A 20,220-nucleotide genomic window follows, 5' to 3' on the forward strand; every position below is an offset into this window, starting at 1 on the left:
TATATATATATTTATATATATATATATATATATATATATATATATATATACATACACACACATATACTTATGTGTCTGTGTGCGTTTTATATATGCACATATCCAGGTAGCCAGTGCTTACATGCATGTGTATGCACGTACATGTAATATTGCATTGTGTATCTGTATGACTACATACACATACATGTAAAACAAGATTATACATGCATGCATAAATACATGCATTTTGTTGAGACGTTCTATGAACCTCAGAGACGATAAAGAAGTCGCTGTCTTGTACAGCATACATTCTGTACCAAGCTACCAGGTCCTTCCCTAACCCAACCCTACATACCTATCCACCTTTTTCTCTACTTTGTTGCCTACTCCCCTTCATACTTGCCTATTTATCTAACAAACTTATCTAGCTACTTGACAGCCTATATACCTATTTGAATGCACACACACACACACACACACACGCACGCGCGCGCACACACATTTATCTATCCATATATATGTATATATATATATATACATATATTATACTATTATACAAAAACACATATCTACATTCATTGATGCATGCATACATATATGCATGTAAGCATTCATACAATAAATGTTGTTATACCTGTGTGTAATATACATGATTATGTAATTCTTTCTAACTGTATATATATATATCTACAGATACGCCTATATTCATATATATTATTTATTTATATGTATATGAATCTATACATCTGTGTGTGTGTGTGTGTGTGTGTGTGTGTGTGTGTGTGTGTGTGTGTGTGTGTGTGTGTGTGTGTGTGTGTGTGTGTGTGTGTGTGTGTGTGTAAGGAAAGGCTTCAAATTCGTAGCGTCAACACTATGACATAAAAATTAGCAACGTAAGCGCGTGAAACATGACCATAAAATAGACGACCATAAAGCAGACGACCACCCTTCTGCAGATAGAGCTGACCTCAGAGATTAAACTCAATGTTTGCCGTGGAATGCCAGCTAACTTCTAGTGTACTGTTATGACATTGATTTGTAGAAACGAAATAACAAAAGTAAATATATAGAACTACCACCAGCTCGTTACTTTGGCGTACATATATCTGCAGGTGTTTTGTTATATATTTAGGTATATCCACGCAAATTTTATTAGTCTGATGTTGGCTATAGCTACCTATACTCAACTACTGTAAACTAACTATTCATATGTAAATTTACTTATATAGGAGTGGCTGTGTGGTAAGTAGCTTGCTTACCAACCACATGGTTCCGGGTTCATTCCCACTGCGTGGCACCTTGGGCAAGTGTCTTCTACTATAGCCTCGGGCCGACCAAAGCCTTGTGAGTGGATTTGGTAGGCGGAAACTGAGAGAAGCCCGTCGTATATATGTATGTATATATATATATATATATATATATATATATATATATGTGTGTGTGTGTGTGTGTGTGTGTGTGTGTGTGTATGTGTGTGTGTGTGTGTGTGTGTGTGTGTGTGTGTGTATGCTTGTGTGTCTGTGTTTGTCCCCCAAAGACATTCAACGACCCTCGACTACAACGAATTAGGTACGGCATAATAAAGAGGTTTTCTTTATGAAATTATGCTATGTCTCTGTTTCTACTTCCGGTCAATATGCTTTCATTTATTTTTAACCCCTTAAACTACATGTTAACCCTAGCTTGTGCCACTGGTGCTGTACTGTTACCTCAAACAACTTTATTCATTCAACAACTGAATAGACTTTGTTCTAACTTATATATTAAGAATGATATCCACGTGTGGAGTTTTAGTCAGTATCTTTCCAGATTTCCCATAGAAATTATAGTAGCCAGCACTGATTTTGTTAAGTCGTTTCGTATCCGAGACGAGACGAGACCTTCGTATGGAGAGGGAAGGGCAGAGAGAGAGAGAGAGAGAAATACACACATCATAAATACGAATCTGATTATGTAGAACTCTAACACGTTCAAATTCTGGCGTGATTTAAGAGCACTGCTAACAACAGTAGTACACGGTATTGGCTTATAAAATCGTTTAATATACTTCATAGTATATTATGGTTCCATAACGAGGTGTCGTGTTCCTACAAGTCATTGATATTCAATTCAGGCAGGAAAAGCTAGCTACACGAGACAAACCGGTATTTCAGTACAGAGAGGGAATTAATGTTCCATCCTCTTGAGAGAGGCCATCGTCGTCCAGCAATGTTCGATCAATTGGATTATCTGCTCCTGAATTAATGTGCAAAATTGCTGAGTATTCCACAGACAGTGTACCTTTAAGGTAATTCTCAGACAGACTATATGTATGACAAGGCTAACTTTTTGAATTACACGCAGTTTCCGTCCACACATTTTCGCTTATAAGGTCACCCTGAAGCCTAGACAAGAAATGACATTTGCCCAAGGTGCGAAACAGTGAGATCGGACCTGGTGCCTCGTGGCTGTGAAGCGAACCTCACAAACCATTCGGCCACCTATTTCACTTCTCTTAACAAACAGTAATTTGAATTCTATGAATTCAAATTGGTGACACTTACACACACACGACGAGCATTTTTTACACAGTTTTCTTCTAATATATATATAATAAATACGTGTGTGTTTCTGCACATATTTATGTGTGTGTTCGTATATATATATATATATATATATATATATATATATATATATATATATATATATATATATATATATATATATATATATATATATAAACGACAGGCTTCCGCACAGTTCTTTTTCTACCACGTTCGCTCACAGGATTATTGACCGGCGTCTCGGGGTTAAATCAAGGTTATTGCAGAAGATTGGGTGCCTCGTTGTGGGACTGAACGTGAAATCGCTTGGTTTTGCGAAGCGAGCTTAATTAATTAACTTAACAACACCTTCACACACACGCACAGTCAGCCAAGCTCCCCCATACTTGACATTCCAAATGAAGAAAGAAAATGTGTGAAATTATTTCACCTCACTGATGTCGCTAACGGTGAAAAAGTATAAATGTCACAGCTTTCTATTGTGAGTCGATACTTGCTCCCTTAACTTACATCATTAATGCCATTAGGAAAGAAAGAAACAGACATAGCTATGTCATATTCTCACCATCGCCCACCACCATCATCACTACCCTATTACACGTAAAAATTAAAAAAGTGGGGCGCCCTGTGGCTAAATAAGAGAAATCAATATTGTATAATAAACAGTGTTGAGGGCGATGGATTGGAAGAATCGTTAGAGCGTCGGACAAACTGTCCGGTGATATTTAGTTATCAACCTTTCCATTTTGATTAAAATTCCGTCCAAATCAACTTTGCCTTTCATCTTTCCGGGATCGATAATATAAAGGATTGAAGTACCAGTCTAACTTGGCTCTGGAATCGATTTGATCGATTGCTTAAGTGTGTGTATGTGTGTGTGTGCACGCTATATATATATATATATATATATATATATATATATATATATATATATATATATATACACATATATATATTTATATACATACATATATACACACACATACATACATGCATACATACATACATCATGCATATGATATATACATGCATACCAATCTCTTCTTTGTAAGAATAAAATAAGTATTCATGTGTGTGGGGTGTTTGTTTATATGCAGATATGCATGCGTGTGCGTAAGATTTCCGCGTTTTCAAGAAACCATATATTATATGACTGTTACCTATAAAACTCATATGCACGCGCATACACACGCCGGCAGACACACACACACACACACACACACACACACACACACACACACACACACACATACACACACACACACAACACACATTTATTAGTGGTCAGTTTATCTTTGAATGTAATGTGATGTGTCACAAATGCAAGTCTTTCTAAGGAAATCTTTCACTTTCTTGGCCATTGACTTCAACCGGAAATCACAGGTACGAAGAAAAAAGTTAAAAAAAGAAAAAACAGCAAAAGCAGGAATCGAACCTACACTTCTTCACTTAGTCGTTTATACGTCCATGGAGGAAGGTCAAAGGTTATAAACTTGCATGAACTCCCTGGGAACACAACGACAGAAAAAAGTCATTGACGACTGGGGCGTTTAGCCCGGGCTGTTTACCTATTTTCCTTGTCAAATTGCCATGAATACACCGTTCTCTGAATAAAGGTTATAAACATTTTTATTATGAAACAAGAACGAGGGCGGCGATGAGAATTTGTGACAATAAAGCTTAGCGCACACACACATATACGTATGCGCACACGCACATATGTACGTATGCACACGCATACGTACATATTTATATATACGTCATTATCGATCGGTATGTTTTTTTATGACAAAATGTATAGAAAGATATGTGAGGATACCATATTGTTGAAGTTATGTCTTACGTGAAAAAGATTACAAACAGGGAAGAGAAAGGCATTAGAGAGCGTAAAATAAAGAGGAGAGAAAGACTGATAGACTTAATTGATGAGAGGGAGAGAAGAAAATAAAAGTAGTAAGGGTAAGAGGTGAGAACTAATGAATGCAAGAGCTTGATAGAGTGAATATATATATATATATATATATATATATATATATATATATATATATATATATATATATATATATAGGGAGAGTGAGAGTCAGTAAAGCAACTGATGAGAAAAAATAAGAAAAATAATGAAGGTGCGAGAAAGAGAGGGGGAGAATGAGAAAAGGGATGAAACTGAAATAAAATAGTGAGGGAGAGAGAAAGAGAGAACAATGAGAGTGAGGTTATATGGGGAAAATATTAGGGGACAAATAAGAGTGACATGAGAAAGGAGAGTGGAAAAGAAAAAAAAAGCGATAGAGGAAGGGTCGATTGTTTATCCGTAAAAGAAAAGAGAAAATTAGCAACTGGAGGAAAAGAAAAAAAATTTCACTTAAAAAGAAAAATCGGTTAAATGTTAAATATGAATATAAACATTAAAGGAGTTGAGAATGAGTGAGGCTATTCAAAATACAAAGTAATGAAGCGGTTATTTAAGACAATAAGAAGAAAATGCATACGAGATGGATTAGTAAGAGAAAAACAAAACAAGAGAGAACAGAGGATTGAGAGATAGAGAGAAAGAATAAGTTTCAAATTGGAGAAAATGTTGATGAGAGTCAGGAGAGAAGCGGACGGAGTGTGAAACGAAAATGAGAAAGAGAGAACGGAAGAGGAGATGAAGGAGAATATAACTAGCGATAACATAGAAGTGTGTGTGTGTGTGTGTGTGTGTGTGTGTGTGTGTGTGTGTGTGTGTGTGTGTGTAATATAATTCTCATAAAGCTGTCATGAAGTCTCAAATGGTGCTGGACGTGACAGAAAAATCGTGCTTGATGAACTTCTATGTGTAAAAATATTCACACATTAATTGTATACACAAAGAGATATTGTAGATATTAAAAATAATATAGTTGTAAAGAAACTAATGTGGCAAGGTTATTTAAAGTTGTGTAGAAGACGTCAGAAATAAAAAGGAGAGACAGAGGCGAGGGAGAGTTTGAAGAGTAAAGAAGAAAAAACAACTTGAAAGACATGAAGACGAAGGTGGGAGTGAATAAAGAATAAACAAGAATTGGGTTAATAAAAATCTTTTTCCTTTGCCACGCCCACTTCGGTATGGCCCGATTTTTTTAACCAATGAAAACAGAGCAGGTTTTTCTCATCAGGCGTTTGACAAGTTCTCAATTATTTCCCTTTATAGCGCTATTTAATATTCATCTTTTTATCTCGATCGCCAGAATTAATCTTGTTATTCTCTTTACCGGAGACGGAAGTTCTAAAAATTATTCAGTTTTCTCTTCGAGTTATTTCTTTTATATCAGCGATTTTTAAATAGAAAAGAAAAAAAAACATTGAAAAGGAAATTGAATATTTCTTTTCGCTTTTAATAATTTTCTAGCATTAATTTTTGATCCTATTAAAAGTTGAATAGCGAGTTTCTAAACTTCAATCGATTAGTGTTTGTTTCGAGTTGGAGATGCATTTACTTAGAGATATTTTTTTAATACTATAATTTATATGAAGGAAATCACGCCTACACATTTTAAATTTAACGGAGCAAGTTCTATGATTCTTGAAATAACCAAATTACATCGAATTACATACATCGATTTGAGGCTAACAACTTCATTTCGGATCACAAACGCGGCTAGCAACATTTACATCACTTTCTATTTCCAAATCCAATATCCGATTAAATATTTTTCTCTTAAATACATGATCAGTTTTTCTTTTTCTTAAAAAAAAAAGTAGTTGAATGAGGCAAAAACTGGTATTTATAACTATCGACTTAAAGAGGAATGCATCAAACTAGATTGGTTTAAAGTCTGTCGTTATTTGCTGTCTTGTTTGGGCTGTAAGGTTAAAATGCAGTTTGGTGGTTTAAAAAATGGCCATAAATTGACCAGAGGTGAAGACAGTAACATCCCATTATTTCATAAAGCGAACAGCTGAAATTTTATGATTTTATATAGTACCTTCTAGTAATATCTTATGTGTTTCAGAAATAGCAGCTGAAATACAACGTTCCAACGTAACTATATCCAGCATAAATGTGATTGTTTTCATCTTATACCAAATATATGCTATGTTCTACACATTAGTTATGTAACACAGATCTCATTGCCATCACTTCCGGCCAATTGCTTTTAAAACCCTAAACTGCATGTTAACCAGCAATAAGCTCACTGCTTTACTTTATCCAAATATATCAACAAATGACCTTTTAGAAGTTGTTGTTGCTTAACCTCTTGTCAACACATATTTAACATCCCTATAATCAAAGGCATTCGATTTGTGACCAATTCCCCCTTTTTTTCCTAGGTACGCTATACCCTATCCAATGAATTACACAAGCCAATGTCTTCTTCATTAAAGACGATAAGGTGTAATTTCAGGGACATACTGCTACTATTTCTAGCAGGATTAGCAACCACGTAAAGGCTCCTCGGCGACTCAAAATTATAAGATGCATGGTTTCACATTGCATAATATGCTCAAACACTCAGACAGCACATGCTCAGAAACACAATATTCTCAATAAGTTTCTTTGGTTTGATATAATATTTCTTCTAAGTGGGAAGCCTGTCCGGAGTGGAGGCTGTGAAGATTGTGAAATTAAGATAGTTTCCAACTTTTTAAACCCGTCAGACATCCTTATTGAAGAAAAAAATATGGGAAGGCAGAATCGCAACTGAAAGGTTTCAGGTTCAGTCGCACTGTGCACCACCTCGAGCAAGTGTCTTCTACTATAGCCCTGGGCCGACCAGTGCCTTATGTATGAATATAGTAGACGGAAACAGTGTGGAAGCCCATCATACACACACACACACACACACATCTGTTTGTGTGTGTTTTTGTGATTGTTTGTGCCAACCCCCAGCGCACAGCACCGCTTTATAACCAATGTTGGTTTGTTTACGTCCATGTTATTAAGCTACTCGACAAAAGGGACCGGTAGAAACAGTACCAGTCATTAAAAAATAAGTACTGAGGTCGATTTAATCCATTAAATTCTTCGAGGCGGGGCCCCAGCAAAGCCGCACCCCAGTGCCTGAAACAAGTAAAAGAATAAAAAGAATATATATACACACACACACACACTCTCTCTCTCTCTCTCTCTCTCTCTCTCTCTCTCTCTCTCGCACACACACACACACACACACACACACACACACACACACACACACACACACACACACACACTCACTCACTAACACTCACTCACACTCACACATACGCACGCAGACGCACACACTTCAGACCAGTTCAAATACGCTTGGAAGATATTTGAACTAGTCTTAAAAGGTAGCACATTTTCCTTCGCACATCAACTCACGTACATACATACATACATACATACACGCGCACACACCTGCACACACACACACACACACACACACACACACACACACACACACACATGTGCATGACAACCTGTGCCCGAATTATTGTTGGAATTCACACAGACGACAGAGAATCTCATTACTGTCTATTAATATGTCTCATGTATTTGATCTCAAGTTCTCATTTTAAATTCCCTTTTATTCCTGCAGAATGAATGGGTCAAGTCACCCGTCACCCCTATGCATACATTAACATTCTTCACACGTAAAGGAAAATTAAATATCGAATGTAATTCGATAGCTTTCACCTATTTATCACCTCCTAAAAAGAGAAAACAATTGCATTTCTAGCTGTATTTGAATAAGTATTTAAAACATCACATTAACACCAATAGATATCGTGTAACATGAATATTCGTTTCTTTAATATAATTCAAGACGTTTCTACTATAAGGTGACTGCACTTTTCAAGAGACGTGAAAAAAAAAATTCATACAATGTGTGTGTGTGTTATATAATTATTGACGTACACAAAATATCTAATATTGTCACACCCAGTTTTATAAAGGCAGGCGTAGCTATACACTAAGAAGTTTGCCAGCCAATACTATTGTTTGAGGTTCAGTCCTATTGTGTGACATTTTGGCTGTTCTTTTCTTCTGTTCCATTTATATTAATAATTCTGAGACATATATATTTATTTCTGTCGTATTTTCCTCGTCAGTATAGCATGCTTAATTAATCAATGAGTAATGAATGCTTCATGAAGGAAATGAATTAAGTACGATTCTAACTTGGTTCGAGGAAATGAATGGAAAAATACAAATCTTGGAAGATTAACATTTCTTCATACAGTATAAATAAATAAGATCAGTAATAGTCATAGAAATCAAGGTGGAAATGAATAAACAAAGCTTGAGAGAAATTCTTTGTAAAACCGGATTATATAGATTTAGACTTTTCATGAGCCCGAGGAGTCATGAAGTCGAAGTTTATCCCAGTTTCAATGGCGTATAAGTGACTGGGATTGCAGCATCTCCTTCTGAATGAGATGCCGGTCCGTCGCAGAGTCAATCACCCAGCTATTGCTGGAACTGAAACAACGGGAAATAAAGTGTTTTGTATATAATATATCACCCAGTCGGCAAATCGAAACCACGATCTTATGACTGCGAGTGCAACGTTCGGCGAGCTGGCAGAAACGTTAGCACGCCGGGCGAAATGCTTCGCGGTATTTCGTCTGTCTTTATGTTCTGAGTTCAAATTCCGTCGAGATCGACTTTGCCTTTCATCCTTTCGGGATCGATAAATTAAGTACCAGTTGCGTACTGAGGTCGATCTAATCGACTGGCCCCTCCCACAACATTTCAGGCCTACTGCTTAGAGTAGAAAAGATTATGGTCACAAACAATCGATTGAAACTGTGAATTATATATATACTGCTACATACACAATTCTTTTAAAAAGTGGGAGGTGGGATTCAGTTATTCAATTCATAAATTCACCAGAGTAATAAATATGAGACACGAAAAGTAATTAAAATAAAAAAAACAACAAAAATATAACTGGAAATCAGACTCTTGAAAAACTATTTTTCTTTCTACATAATGAATATATAAGTTTTTGGTCGTAATGACTCTTCCATGACACTACAAAAAATGAATATACGTATAGTGTTACTAATATATTTTTCCTTTCTATTTTGCGTGAAAAAAAGAAACTGATGTAAAATTAAATAAAAAGTGACTAATGTAAATTCAACTAGTGATTACATACATGAAACGGGACTGAAAAACAAGCGCAGCTAATGAAATATTCTGATAAATTGTAAAGACACTAGTCATCTGTAAAAATTTTATCCTACGTTGTAAAGGGGAAGAACTATGAGTATATTTAAAGCCATTTCTACTTACCGCCCTTGCCATCAGTTCGGGATGCCGTGTCGAAAACTGCGAAATAAATAAAATTTTATGTTATCAAGAGGCTTATGTATAAAAATACAAATTATCAAATGTTTATTAATACGATAGTTTAAAGGAAAAGTAAAAAGCTTATTTTTTTCGTGTTATGCAGTACCGATCTTGATTATGTTTACCTCAGAAATATTTTAACAGGTTCAAAATTTATATGATTATCATGTAATCATAGAATTGCCGATATATTTCTTCTAGATCTTTTTTGTCTTTTTTGTGGATATATTTGCTCATCACATTAATTTTGTACATGCTGTCATTGTTATTGTTGTTGTTGTTGTTGCTGTTGTTGTTGTTGTTGTTGTTGTTGTTCTTCTTCTTCTTCTTCTTCTTCTTCTTCTTCTTCTTCTTCTTCTTCTTCTTCTTCTTCTTTAGCCCTAGGTCAGCCCTGGTTGAGCAGAGACTTATGATCAAAACCACTCCTGGCCCGAACGATCCGTCTTTTACCTCTATGTAAGGAAACCGGAACTACATTATCCAACCCTTTTTAAGACGATGATGTATGTCTGTATCACAATTAGGTTTCGCTGCTATATTTCGAAAGATGAGTGGTCACGTTGAGACTATTTCATAAGCAACTTCACGCAATCATCTTTAGTCTTTGAGGTGAAATAGACTCTAAGGGAGATAACCACCGATTTTTTTTCTTTTTTTTTTTCTGTAAATATATTTTACATGGTGATGCATAGTAAAAATTATAAAACAGTGCCTTTCGACCATTTTTTATCTATGAACTCCTTCAATAACTCTTCTAATCTGGTGGACCCCACGAAGCTATTCAATGTCTACAAACTAGCCTTATAGATACTTCTTTCAAAATTACTATTTTGTTTTTCACACACTAAGCTGAGCCTGTTTCCAAAGTAACATTTTTTTTTCATGGATCCTTAAAATAATTCTTGTGGATCTCCAATTTACTATTTAGCTTGCGTGGGGCCCCAAAAATCTAACATGGGCTCCCAAGGGCCATATGGATCCCGGTTGAGAACCATTGTGCTAAAACGTCGACTTACGTCGTAATGTTTTTATTTATTTATTATTTATTTATTGATGGATTCCGAGGAAGGAGCCTTATCTATGATCTTTGCAATCCATACGGTATTTTTTTCTTCTGACTCTTCAGATTTTGGTTTCAAATCTCGTGAAGATCAACTTTACCTTTCATGCTTTTGGGGTCGATGATATAAAGAACCAGTCAACTTCTTGGTTTCAACGGTATTAACTAGTCCCCTTCCTCTCCCACCTGTTGGCCATGTCCCTAAATTAGAAACTGTTAAGGCACTAGCGTAGCTAGGGGAGCGGTAGGAGCGGTCAGTCCTGGATGACACTTTTAAAGAGGCGGCACTTTTCATCCTGTTGTAGGCTATTGCTGTAGGCAATATGTGTTTTTTGTGGGTTCCGGAGGCGGCAAACGGAAGGGCCGCTCCGGGCGGTACACACTCTAGCTACGCCAGTTTTCTCATGAACTTCTACAAGTCAACACCTGTGGGAAAAAAAGGGTGAAAAATGTGGAGTGGTGACTGAAGTTCTGAATATATTTGCATTGTTTAAGTTTGTCTTTTTGCGTTATTCTACTAGAATCAATTTTTCTTTCATCTTTCTGGGGCTTTATAAATCACTGGGATCTTTTTTAAAACAGGGGCCACATTTTTCATTAATGTTTTACGTAGTGTTTTTGGTACCGAAAGACTTTCAAACTTCGTATACTTATCTATTTTGTGTTATAGAACAGAAAAATATTTTTGTATTCGAATTTATTTCATGTAAAAAATTGTCTTATTTCGATAATTTCAACCAATCACTGACGTCCATTCAGCCGATATACATTAAGTGCCGACTACATAAACAAACGATTCTTCGTTTTATTTGCTTTTTTCATTTTAAATTTGCTTTAGCCCTAACCCTAACCCTAACCCTAAGGTTAGGGTTAGGGTTAGAGTTAGGGTTAGGGTTAGGGTTAATTGTTTCAGAATCGTTTGTTTATGTAGTCGGCACTTAATGTATATCGGCTGAATGGACGTCACTGATTGGTTGAAATTACAGAAATACGACAACTTTAACATGGAATAATTTATGGATTTCTTTTTTTTTTAAGAAGACTAAGAGAAAAAGATGTTTTATATGACACATTCTACCAGTGTTCCAAGTTTCAAAGTGTTTCGTTAATGAAAAATGTGGCCCCCCGTTTTAAAAAAGATCCAATCACTGTTGTGGGTCAGGCACTAAAATTAGCATTTTAGATTAAACCTTTTCGTTATAGTTTAAACACTTAGTTTTTACAAAGACACAACGCATCAGATTATGTATGACGAACGGAAATATTTCTTAATGCCTGCAATCAGTAGTCGTAACCGAAATCAACAACTGTATTTTAACACTACAGTAGAAAAGAGGTTAATAAATAATTAGTTTTAATGTTTAATGAACACGTTTCATTGCAAACGTTTTATAAGTATAGTTATTTTCTATATTATCTAAGGGAGAGCTGACATGATAAAGAATATTCAAAGCATAATCAGATTTTAGAAATACTTTATATAGATTTGAATAATAAAAGAAAAAAAGTGCAACAGAAATTAGCACAGTGAGCTAGGAAGATTTTGGCACAGGTTTGTAAGTTATTGTTAAAAGTTACGTAATCGCAAGTGAAAATAGTAACAGTATCTTGCAAATTAGAATAGAATATAGCATATCGAAATACAATCAGGTAACGAATCACTTGAACAGGAGCCAACTTTGATCAGATTCGATGGAGTAAAGCAGGTACAACAACGGAAAAAAGAAACAAAAAGGGATGTGTCGATGTATGTATGTATGTATGTATGTATGTATGTATGTATGTATGTATGTATGTATGTATGTAGGTAGGTAGGTAGGTAGGTAGGTAGGTAGGTAGGTAGGTAGATAGAGAGAGAGAGAGAGAGAGAGAGAGAGAGAGAGAGAGAGAGAGAGAGAGAGAAGGAGAGTGAGAGAGAGAGAGAAAGAGAGAAAGAGAGAAAGAGAGAGAGAGAGAAAGAGAGAAAGAGAGAGAGAAAGAGAGAGAGAAAGAGAGAGAGAGTGGTGGGGGAAAAAGTCGCTTGTATAAGCGTAAAATAGTTAAGCACCGAATTAGTGCACGGACTGGTCATCCCTTAAATTTGAACTTCCTAATCAGGGTAAAATAGTTCAGCAAAAGAATGGATGATTGTAAGAAAGACATAATTTGAGCCAAAAATAAAGAGACAAAAGTTGAAGAAACAATTATACATGGCAAGGATTTATTTATATGAGGTATTACATATAAATCTTTATATGTCAATATACAGATATGAATCTGTATATGTAACACTTCATATAAATAAATTTACGCCATCTATAATAGTCTATCCGTCTTTTGTCTCTTTATGCACACACAAACACACACACGTAAATATATATATATATGTAATGTTATATTTTATATACTTTTAATGTATGATATATAAAATTATTTATGCACATAATTATACATATTATATATATATATATATATACACACACACACATACACACACACATATATATATATATATATATATATATATATATATATATATATATATATATATATATATATATATTAACGGTGGTGCATCAGCATAGCCGCAACCCTGAGCTGAAACTATTAACAAACAAAATTAACAAACATATATATGATATTTATATGTGTGAGAGAGAAGGAGAAATAAAGAGAGAAAGAGAGAGACAGATAGACAGAGAAAGAGAGAAAGAGAGAGAGAGAGAGAGAGAGAGAGAGAGAGAGAGAGAGAGAGAGAGAGAGAGAGAGAGAGAGAGAGATTATAAGGTTTTGGATAACAAGTAATAATCAGTCCACCATAATGATAACTACACTTATAAAGCGTTTGCAATGAAACGTGTTCATTAAATATTAAAGCCAGTCATTTATTCACTTCTTTTCTGCTGTAGTGTTAAATTACAGGTGTTGATTTGGTTACGATTACGCTAGCAGCAGGCAATTTGTTGATAGGAATTTTAAGGGCACTCTGGAGTTAGATATGAATGAGGTTCTGGAATCTTGGGAAAAACAACAAAAACCAGGAATTGTAATGTCAGATGCTCGACAGAAATGTGCCCAAGCTTCCACCACTTATTCAAACACAGCTAAATTCAGGTAAGTTAAGAGAAGACTGTAACTGCAACACAAGAAGTGTTGGGAAAACAATGACATTGACTTGCAAACTGATGCCGGTTTCAATGGCATGCGTAGCTTCCATGCATATGGACCTCAGAAGAAGGATACCACTCTGACGAAGTCGGCTGTTATTAGAACGTGGATAAGTACCTAACCGCTTTGCAGGGTATCTGCACCAAGTGTTCAGTGCACCAGGACACGTTGAGCAGAAAACCTAGAAACAGTGACACATTATAGACGCAGGCGTGGCTGTGTGGTATGAAGCTTGCTTCCTAACCACATGGATCCGGGTTCAGTCCCACAGCATGACACCTTGTGGGTGAATTTGGTAGGCGGAAACTGAAAGAAACTCGTCGTATCTCTGTGTGTGTGTGTGTGTGTGTGTGTGTGTGTGTGTGACCACCGTTTGACAACCGGTGCTGGTGTGTTTACGTCCTCGTAACTTAGCGGTTTGACAACAGAGACCGATAGAATAAGTACGAGGTTTAAAAACAAAATAAGTACTGAGTTTGATTAGTTCGACTAAAATTCTTCAAGGTTGTGCCCCAGCACGGCCGCAGTCTAAGGATTGATAAAAGTAAAAGATGACAGATAAAAGATTATACTAAAATGATGTGACAGTGGATGATCTGCCAAATGTAGAGGAGATGTTAGTCGCAATCAAATCTGTGTCAGATAAAAAAAAAAGAAACCATCAGGCATGGACGGAAATCGCAGTAGAAGTGTGGGGAAAGGGAAGAAGTTAAATTCATTAGATGTCTCTATTGGTCGATGCTGGAATCATAGAAATCTTGTCATGTCCCACAGAATCGGAAGTATTCTATCATCATTGGTAAGAATGTCTGTGGAAATTATCGAGGGATTTATCTGTTTGCTATAGACAAGAAGATCCTTGCATGAGTGTTGCTCAATAGACTGAGTCAGAAAATTGCAGTAGTTCTGTTTGAAACTCAACGTAAATTCAGAAGTGGTGGGGGGAAATACCATGGATATGGTAATCTGTCTCTGTTAGATCCTGGAAAAATCCATGGAACAGATCAAAGAACTGTATGTGATCTTCCTTAACTTCACAAAGACATTTCACAGTGTAAACATGTAACGCGTGTGACAGGCATTTAGCGGATGTAAAGTGAATCCCTCCTCAAGGGCTTTAAGGCCTTAAATTATACAGTTGGACAATGGATTTTCACGGTTTGATGCTACAATAGGAGTCAAACAGAGCTACGTACTACTACGAACATTATTCTCACGCTGTCATAAACCTCCCAGAAGGCATTCTACATCTAAATTCGGTCGAATGACGCCAGTTGCAGTTTTTCTGCACTTCATGTTGGTGTTGTGTATTCTTGTCGTGTGTTCAAAGTCAGTGAGGCTGTTGATATTGCAGTTATTTCTATTTATATGCGTTTTTTTTTTACTGTTTGAACTTAATGGATAAGTTTGTTTTTTTGTTTTTTGTTGTTTTCTTTTGCGATGTTGTAGTTAGTGCGGTGTTTTGTGGTTAGAGTTTAACGTAGAAAGATAGGAAGTCCATTGATGGAGATAACGTGATGCTTGTACATCATTGATGTTTTCTTCTTGCAACTGACCACACGTGGTACTTGTGATATTCAATTCAAGAAGATTTAGGTTCTGCAAATGTAAACTACATAGGCATATGGTTCCAGCTTATCGGTAGTTTGCTAGCCAGCATTATGTGTTCTTTCTTTTAGTGTGATGAGTGCTTTTAATGAGGAGTAACAGGAAATGGCATTGCAATATCGGTATATTATTATTTGAGGTTATTTTTGTAACATAGATAATAATGTGACTGATGTGTTGTTGATGCGCTGCTAATTACTCTGTACAGTGTTTCATTGACACAGGTTCAACACCGGTTTTCTGGACACTGGTGATCGAGAAACTCTTATAATCTGCATTAATTTGTTGGTGTCTAAGCAAAGCGTATTTTCCTGGATTTATAAACCTTGTTGCTGAGTGAAATTTTTATACGCATTTTGAATACTTCTTAAAAAATATTATCATAGGCACAATCGTGCTTATGTGGTAAGAAGCTTGCCTCGCAGCCACATGGTTCAGAGTTTAGTCCCACTGCGTGGCACCTTGGGCAAGTGTCTTCTGCTACATCCTCGGGCCGACCAAAGCCTTGTGAGTGGATTTGGTAGACAGAAACTGATAGAAGCCCGTCGTGTGTGTGTGTGTGTGTGTCTTTATATTTGCGTTTGACTCCTACCACCGCTTGACAACCGGTGTCGGTTTGTTTGCTTCCCCGTAACTTCGCGGTTCGGCAAAAGAGACCAGCATGGCCGCAATCTAATGACTGAAACAAGTAAAAGATAAAAAATATTATCATTGTAGGCAAGTCTCGGACAGTCGTTCTCCGTGTTCATGCCTCAAGTTCTTTTGAGAGAATTTTTTTCTGTGTTTCGAACGTTTATCATTCGACCGACAGTCTAACTATGACCAATCAACTTTATATTTATCGTAATATATTTAGTGTTTTTTTTTATTCTGTACATTTAACCCTTATGAACACAGAAGAATAGCATTTAAGAGAATTTTGGCTGCTTTAGTTTCTTTCAGATCAAAGCGGCTGCATACAGGCTTCCTCATTTGCGCGTACATATGTAAATATACAAATGTAAATGTTTGCACGCACGTATGTAAATGTTTTTACGTGTGTGTGTATGTGTGTGTGTGTAGGTGCATTTATGTATCATTTCTACAATAGGCACAAGGTCTGAAATTTGTGGAAAGGGGATTAGTCGATTTCAACGACCACAATGCGCAACTGGTGCTTACTTTATATCTACCCTCCAGGAGAATGAAAGGCAAAGTTGACCTCGGCAGAATTTGAACTCAGAACGTAAGGACGGACGGAATGTCGCTGAATATTTTGACTTACCCTCTCCCCCGAAATTGCTGGCCTTACGCCAAAAATTGAAACCAATATGATGGGCTCAATATAATATACAAAAATAAGAAGTTGGTAATGATGATGATGATGATCATCATCATCATCATCATCTCCATCATAATCATCTTCACCATTTTATCAAAAGGAACAACAGCACCAGCTAGCACAACAAAAATAACAATAATAACAACCACCACCACCTCCACCATCACCCCAGCATCAATTATTTCAAACTGTTGCGTATACTCAGGAGAGAGTATACGCAAAATAGAGTATAGGAAAATAGTGTTGGTGGTGGAGGAGGGAAGCAGAAATGTTTGATTTGTAATTTGGATTTGCTTTTTTGTTTTTAGGTTTATGCTATCGAAAAATAAACTTTGTACATTTAGCTATCACAGTGTTGTAAACCAGGACGTAAGCGTTATTAGTCGATGCTCTACTAGCTGGGGAAAAAGAAGATGGGCGAGGGAAAGGATCAGACGATTTTCTATTTGTTATTTAAACATACGATATTAATAATAACTTGACTATCTTACCTCGTCTTCTCTCAGGGATTTTTTCTTCATCAGAACGATCCTTTTGTGTTCTTTTAATCGCTCTTTGACTTTATCCCTGCCTTGAACAATAGGAAGGTTTGCAAGGAACCAACTTCCCAAAGAGATTCTATATTTACTAGGTGTGTTCTCAGAGCGAGCAATCAACCAAGCTAATACGCGTCCTTCTTTGATCTTTTGAGTCAGTCTCTTAGCAGTAGTTAAGAGAGCGATGTAGTTCGGTTCATATTTCTCTTCGATGTTTATGTAATTCTGTTTCACCTGAAGAAGCCAATTCTGCAATTGTTCATAATGATTGACAACAAACACAGTGTCTTTTATATCGATGTTGTTATCGACCGGAATAACGTCTTGTTCCAATAAATTGGTAGTATTCACAATTTTTTCTTTCGGAATTTTATCCAAAATATTCTTAGAGTTGTTAAGTTTCAGTTCTTCGTTCATTTCATTCAGATTATTTAAGTTGACAACCTTTTCATCGGAACAACGATTGTTCTGCAAATTTCTCCATTCTTTCTTAATGTCATCTCTCCATTCGCAGTCTTTCATTAGTTCCTGATCGAGCTCATCCAAAACTTTGAGAGCTTCATTCGTTTCGGATTCTTCGATGCATTCAACATCATTAATATAATTTGCAGCTCTTGCCGCTTTCAAACCATCTTCGATTTCATTAAGGCGCATTTGTTTTTGCAGAACATTAAGAAAATAACTTGTTTCCTCCAATTTTTCATCGATGCTTCGCTTTTTAAGAATCCAGTTAGCATCCGGATCAGCCTTCACTGGTTTGTTAACTGTTGGTTCTTGAAGAAGAATCGAATGCTTTCCGAGAACTAGCTCGTGAAATTTGGCGGCTTCGTAATCGGACATTCCTATAGTGCTGTTATATAGGGAGATATCCATGTTGATATTACAACTAATATACAAATAACCCGAAATACGTGTTGGAATACAATCAGTTTTCACGAAATAACAAGCAAAGCAGAGCGTATACTTCCAATTCGCAGGTAAAAGTATCCTTCTGCTAAGCCAATAAAAGATGCTACAAAGCGAAAGTTGGAAAACTGAAAAAAAATCGGGTATGTGTATAAAACTTCAATAGTTAGATTTGTTAATAAGTTGTACGTTCCGGCTCGATGACTAGTTTAGCAATGAACTGTGTGTTCTACAGATTTTGTTTATGAAGACTGCTCTCCGAAAGTAAAAAGTAAATACAACCAAACTACGCGGCTGCCATTGGGTGAGCCGGCAATGTGTGTAAAATGTGTGGCGTTTAAGCACCTCCCAGTCAATTGAAATTATCACCGTGTTAATCCTAATTCGCATGAATCGTATTGTATTAATCCGATTTTAGGTCGAACGTAACGTGAATATGGAAAGTGTGTTATTAGCAAGCCCAGTGTCATGTGCAGCCGAGCATGTTTTAATGTGTTTACCATACAACAACAACAAATACTACTACTACTACTACTACTACTACTACTACTACTACTACTACTACTACTACATGGTGATTGCAATTAGTTAATGTTTTTAAAAAAGATCCTGGTCCGTATATTGCTCTTCTGAAATATATAGATTATCTAGGTGTCTGAAGCCCTGATATATATATATATATATATATATATATATATATATATATATATATATATATATATCATAGGAAGAACGTAAGGACCAACTGATAATAATAATAATAATAATAATAATAATAATAATAATAATAATAATAATAATAATAATAATAATAATAATAATAATAATGACGACAATGGTGATGATGGTGAAGATGAAATTGTGAATAAGTATTATGTACAGTTCATTACTTTATTATTCACACATCTTTGATTGGAGAACTAGAAAATTAAGGCCATTGATTGAATAAAGATTTTCACACACACACATACACACACACACACACACACACACACACACATGCACACACACACACACACACACACACACACACACACACACTCACACACACACATATAGCATACAAACACAGCCATGATAACTAGTATAGAAATCAGGGACAAAATGCATTCATATTCTAAATAATCCATTTATTCGTTTCTCACACTTACACAAATTTATACATACAAACCATACTAATAATAGTGATTGGCTCTCATAGCTTCTGATCTTAACTAATTGGAAGTGTTTATCATGCATGTATTTTGTCTTGGTATAAAAAATGGACTACAAGAGATATTCTGCTCAGTACCACAGATTTGCTTGTCAGTCGTTTGACCTTAACTAGTTGAGCATGTCCCTTAGTGGTTGACAATACGTGCATCTGTGATCACGAGCAGAAGTAGTGGGGAAGCATTATAGCCATGTGTTGAGAGGAACTCTTTGGGGTTTGAATTATTTACCTCTAGAAACATGGGTGTTTCGTTCAACATCCTTAAACGACCCTTGTTCAGGGACCTTTTTGAGCGGGATGAGCTACTCGACTTGAAGAAAATTCCAACTGGGCCCCAACTGCAAAATCATGTGCTGTTTATCTTGATATGAAATCACAATGTCGCGTACATATGGTTGTGATGCATGTGCTTAGTGTACCGTTATCAAACGGGTAGTTATGATGGGTATATTGGGCTTCGCATATTTGTACCCTAGTGTCACTTTCATGGCATGCACTACTCTTTCACTCAACAACAACAACAATAATATAAAACCTGGCAGGATCGAGTTGATCAATACTTACACTGGATAATATGCGGTCACTGTGGTACCCGCACCCTTGAAACTGGTGTGAACACCAG

General features: G+C 36.1%; 1 protein-coding gene across 11 annotated transcripts in view; it reads right to left on the reverse strand.

Moving 5' to 3' along the window:
* Nucleotides 1-18,602, reverse strand: part of LOC106868038 (serine/threonine-protein kinase 26) — a 152,744-nt gene extending 134,142 nt beyond the window's left edge. For 10 of the 11 annotated variants that reach the window (XM_014913146.3, XM_014913144.3, XM_052970743.2 and 7 more), the window contains exons 1-2: nucleotides 17,435-18,602; nucleotides 9,751-9,786 (exon numbers count right to left, since the gene is read on the reverse strand). In XM_014913146.3, the coding sequence (XP_014768632.1) occupies nucleotides 9,751-9,786; nucleotides 17,435-18,352 (954 nt within the window). In that variant the 5' untranslated portion in view covers nucleotides 18,353-18,602. Of the gene's footprint in view, nucleotides 1-9,750; nucleotides 9,787-9,932; nucleotides 10,431-17,434 lie in introns of those variants that run through there. The other variant, XM_014913149.3, reaches the window with a different exon arrangement.
* Nucleotides 18,603-20,220: the final 1,618 nt, after the last annotated feature.

This window comes from Octopus bimaculoides, chromosome 9 (assembly GCF_046866305.1).
Source record: "Octopus bimaculoides isolate indiv1 chromosome 9, ASM4686630v1, whole genome shotgun sequence".
NCBI classification, from domain to species: Eukaryota; Metazoa; Mollusca; class Cephalopoda; order Octopoda; family Octopodidae; genus Octopus; species Octopus bimaculoides.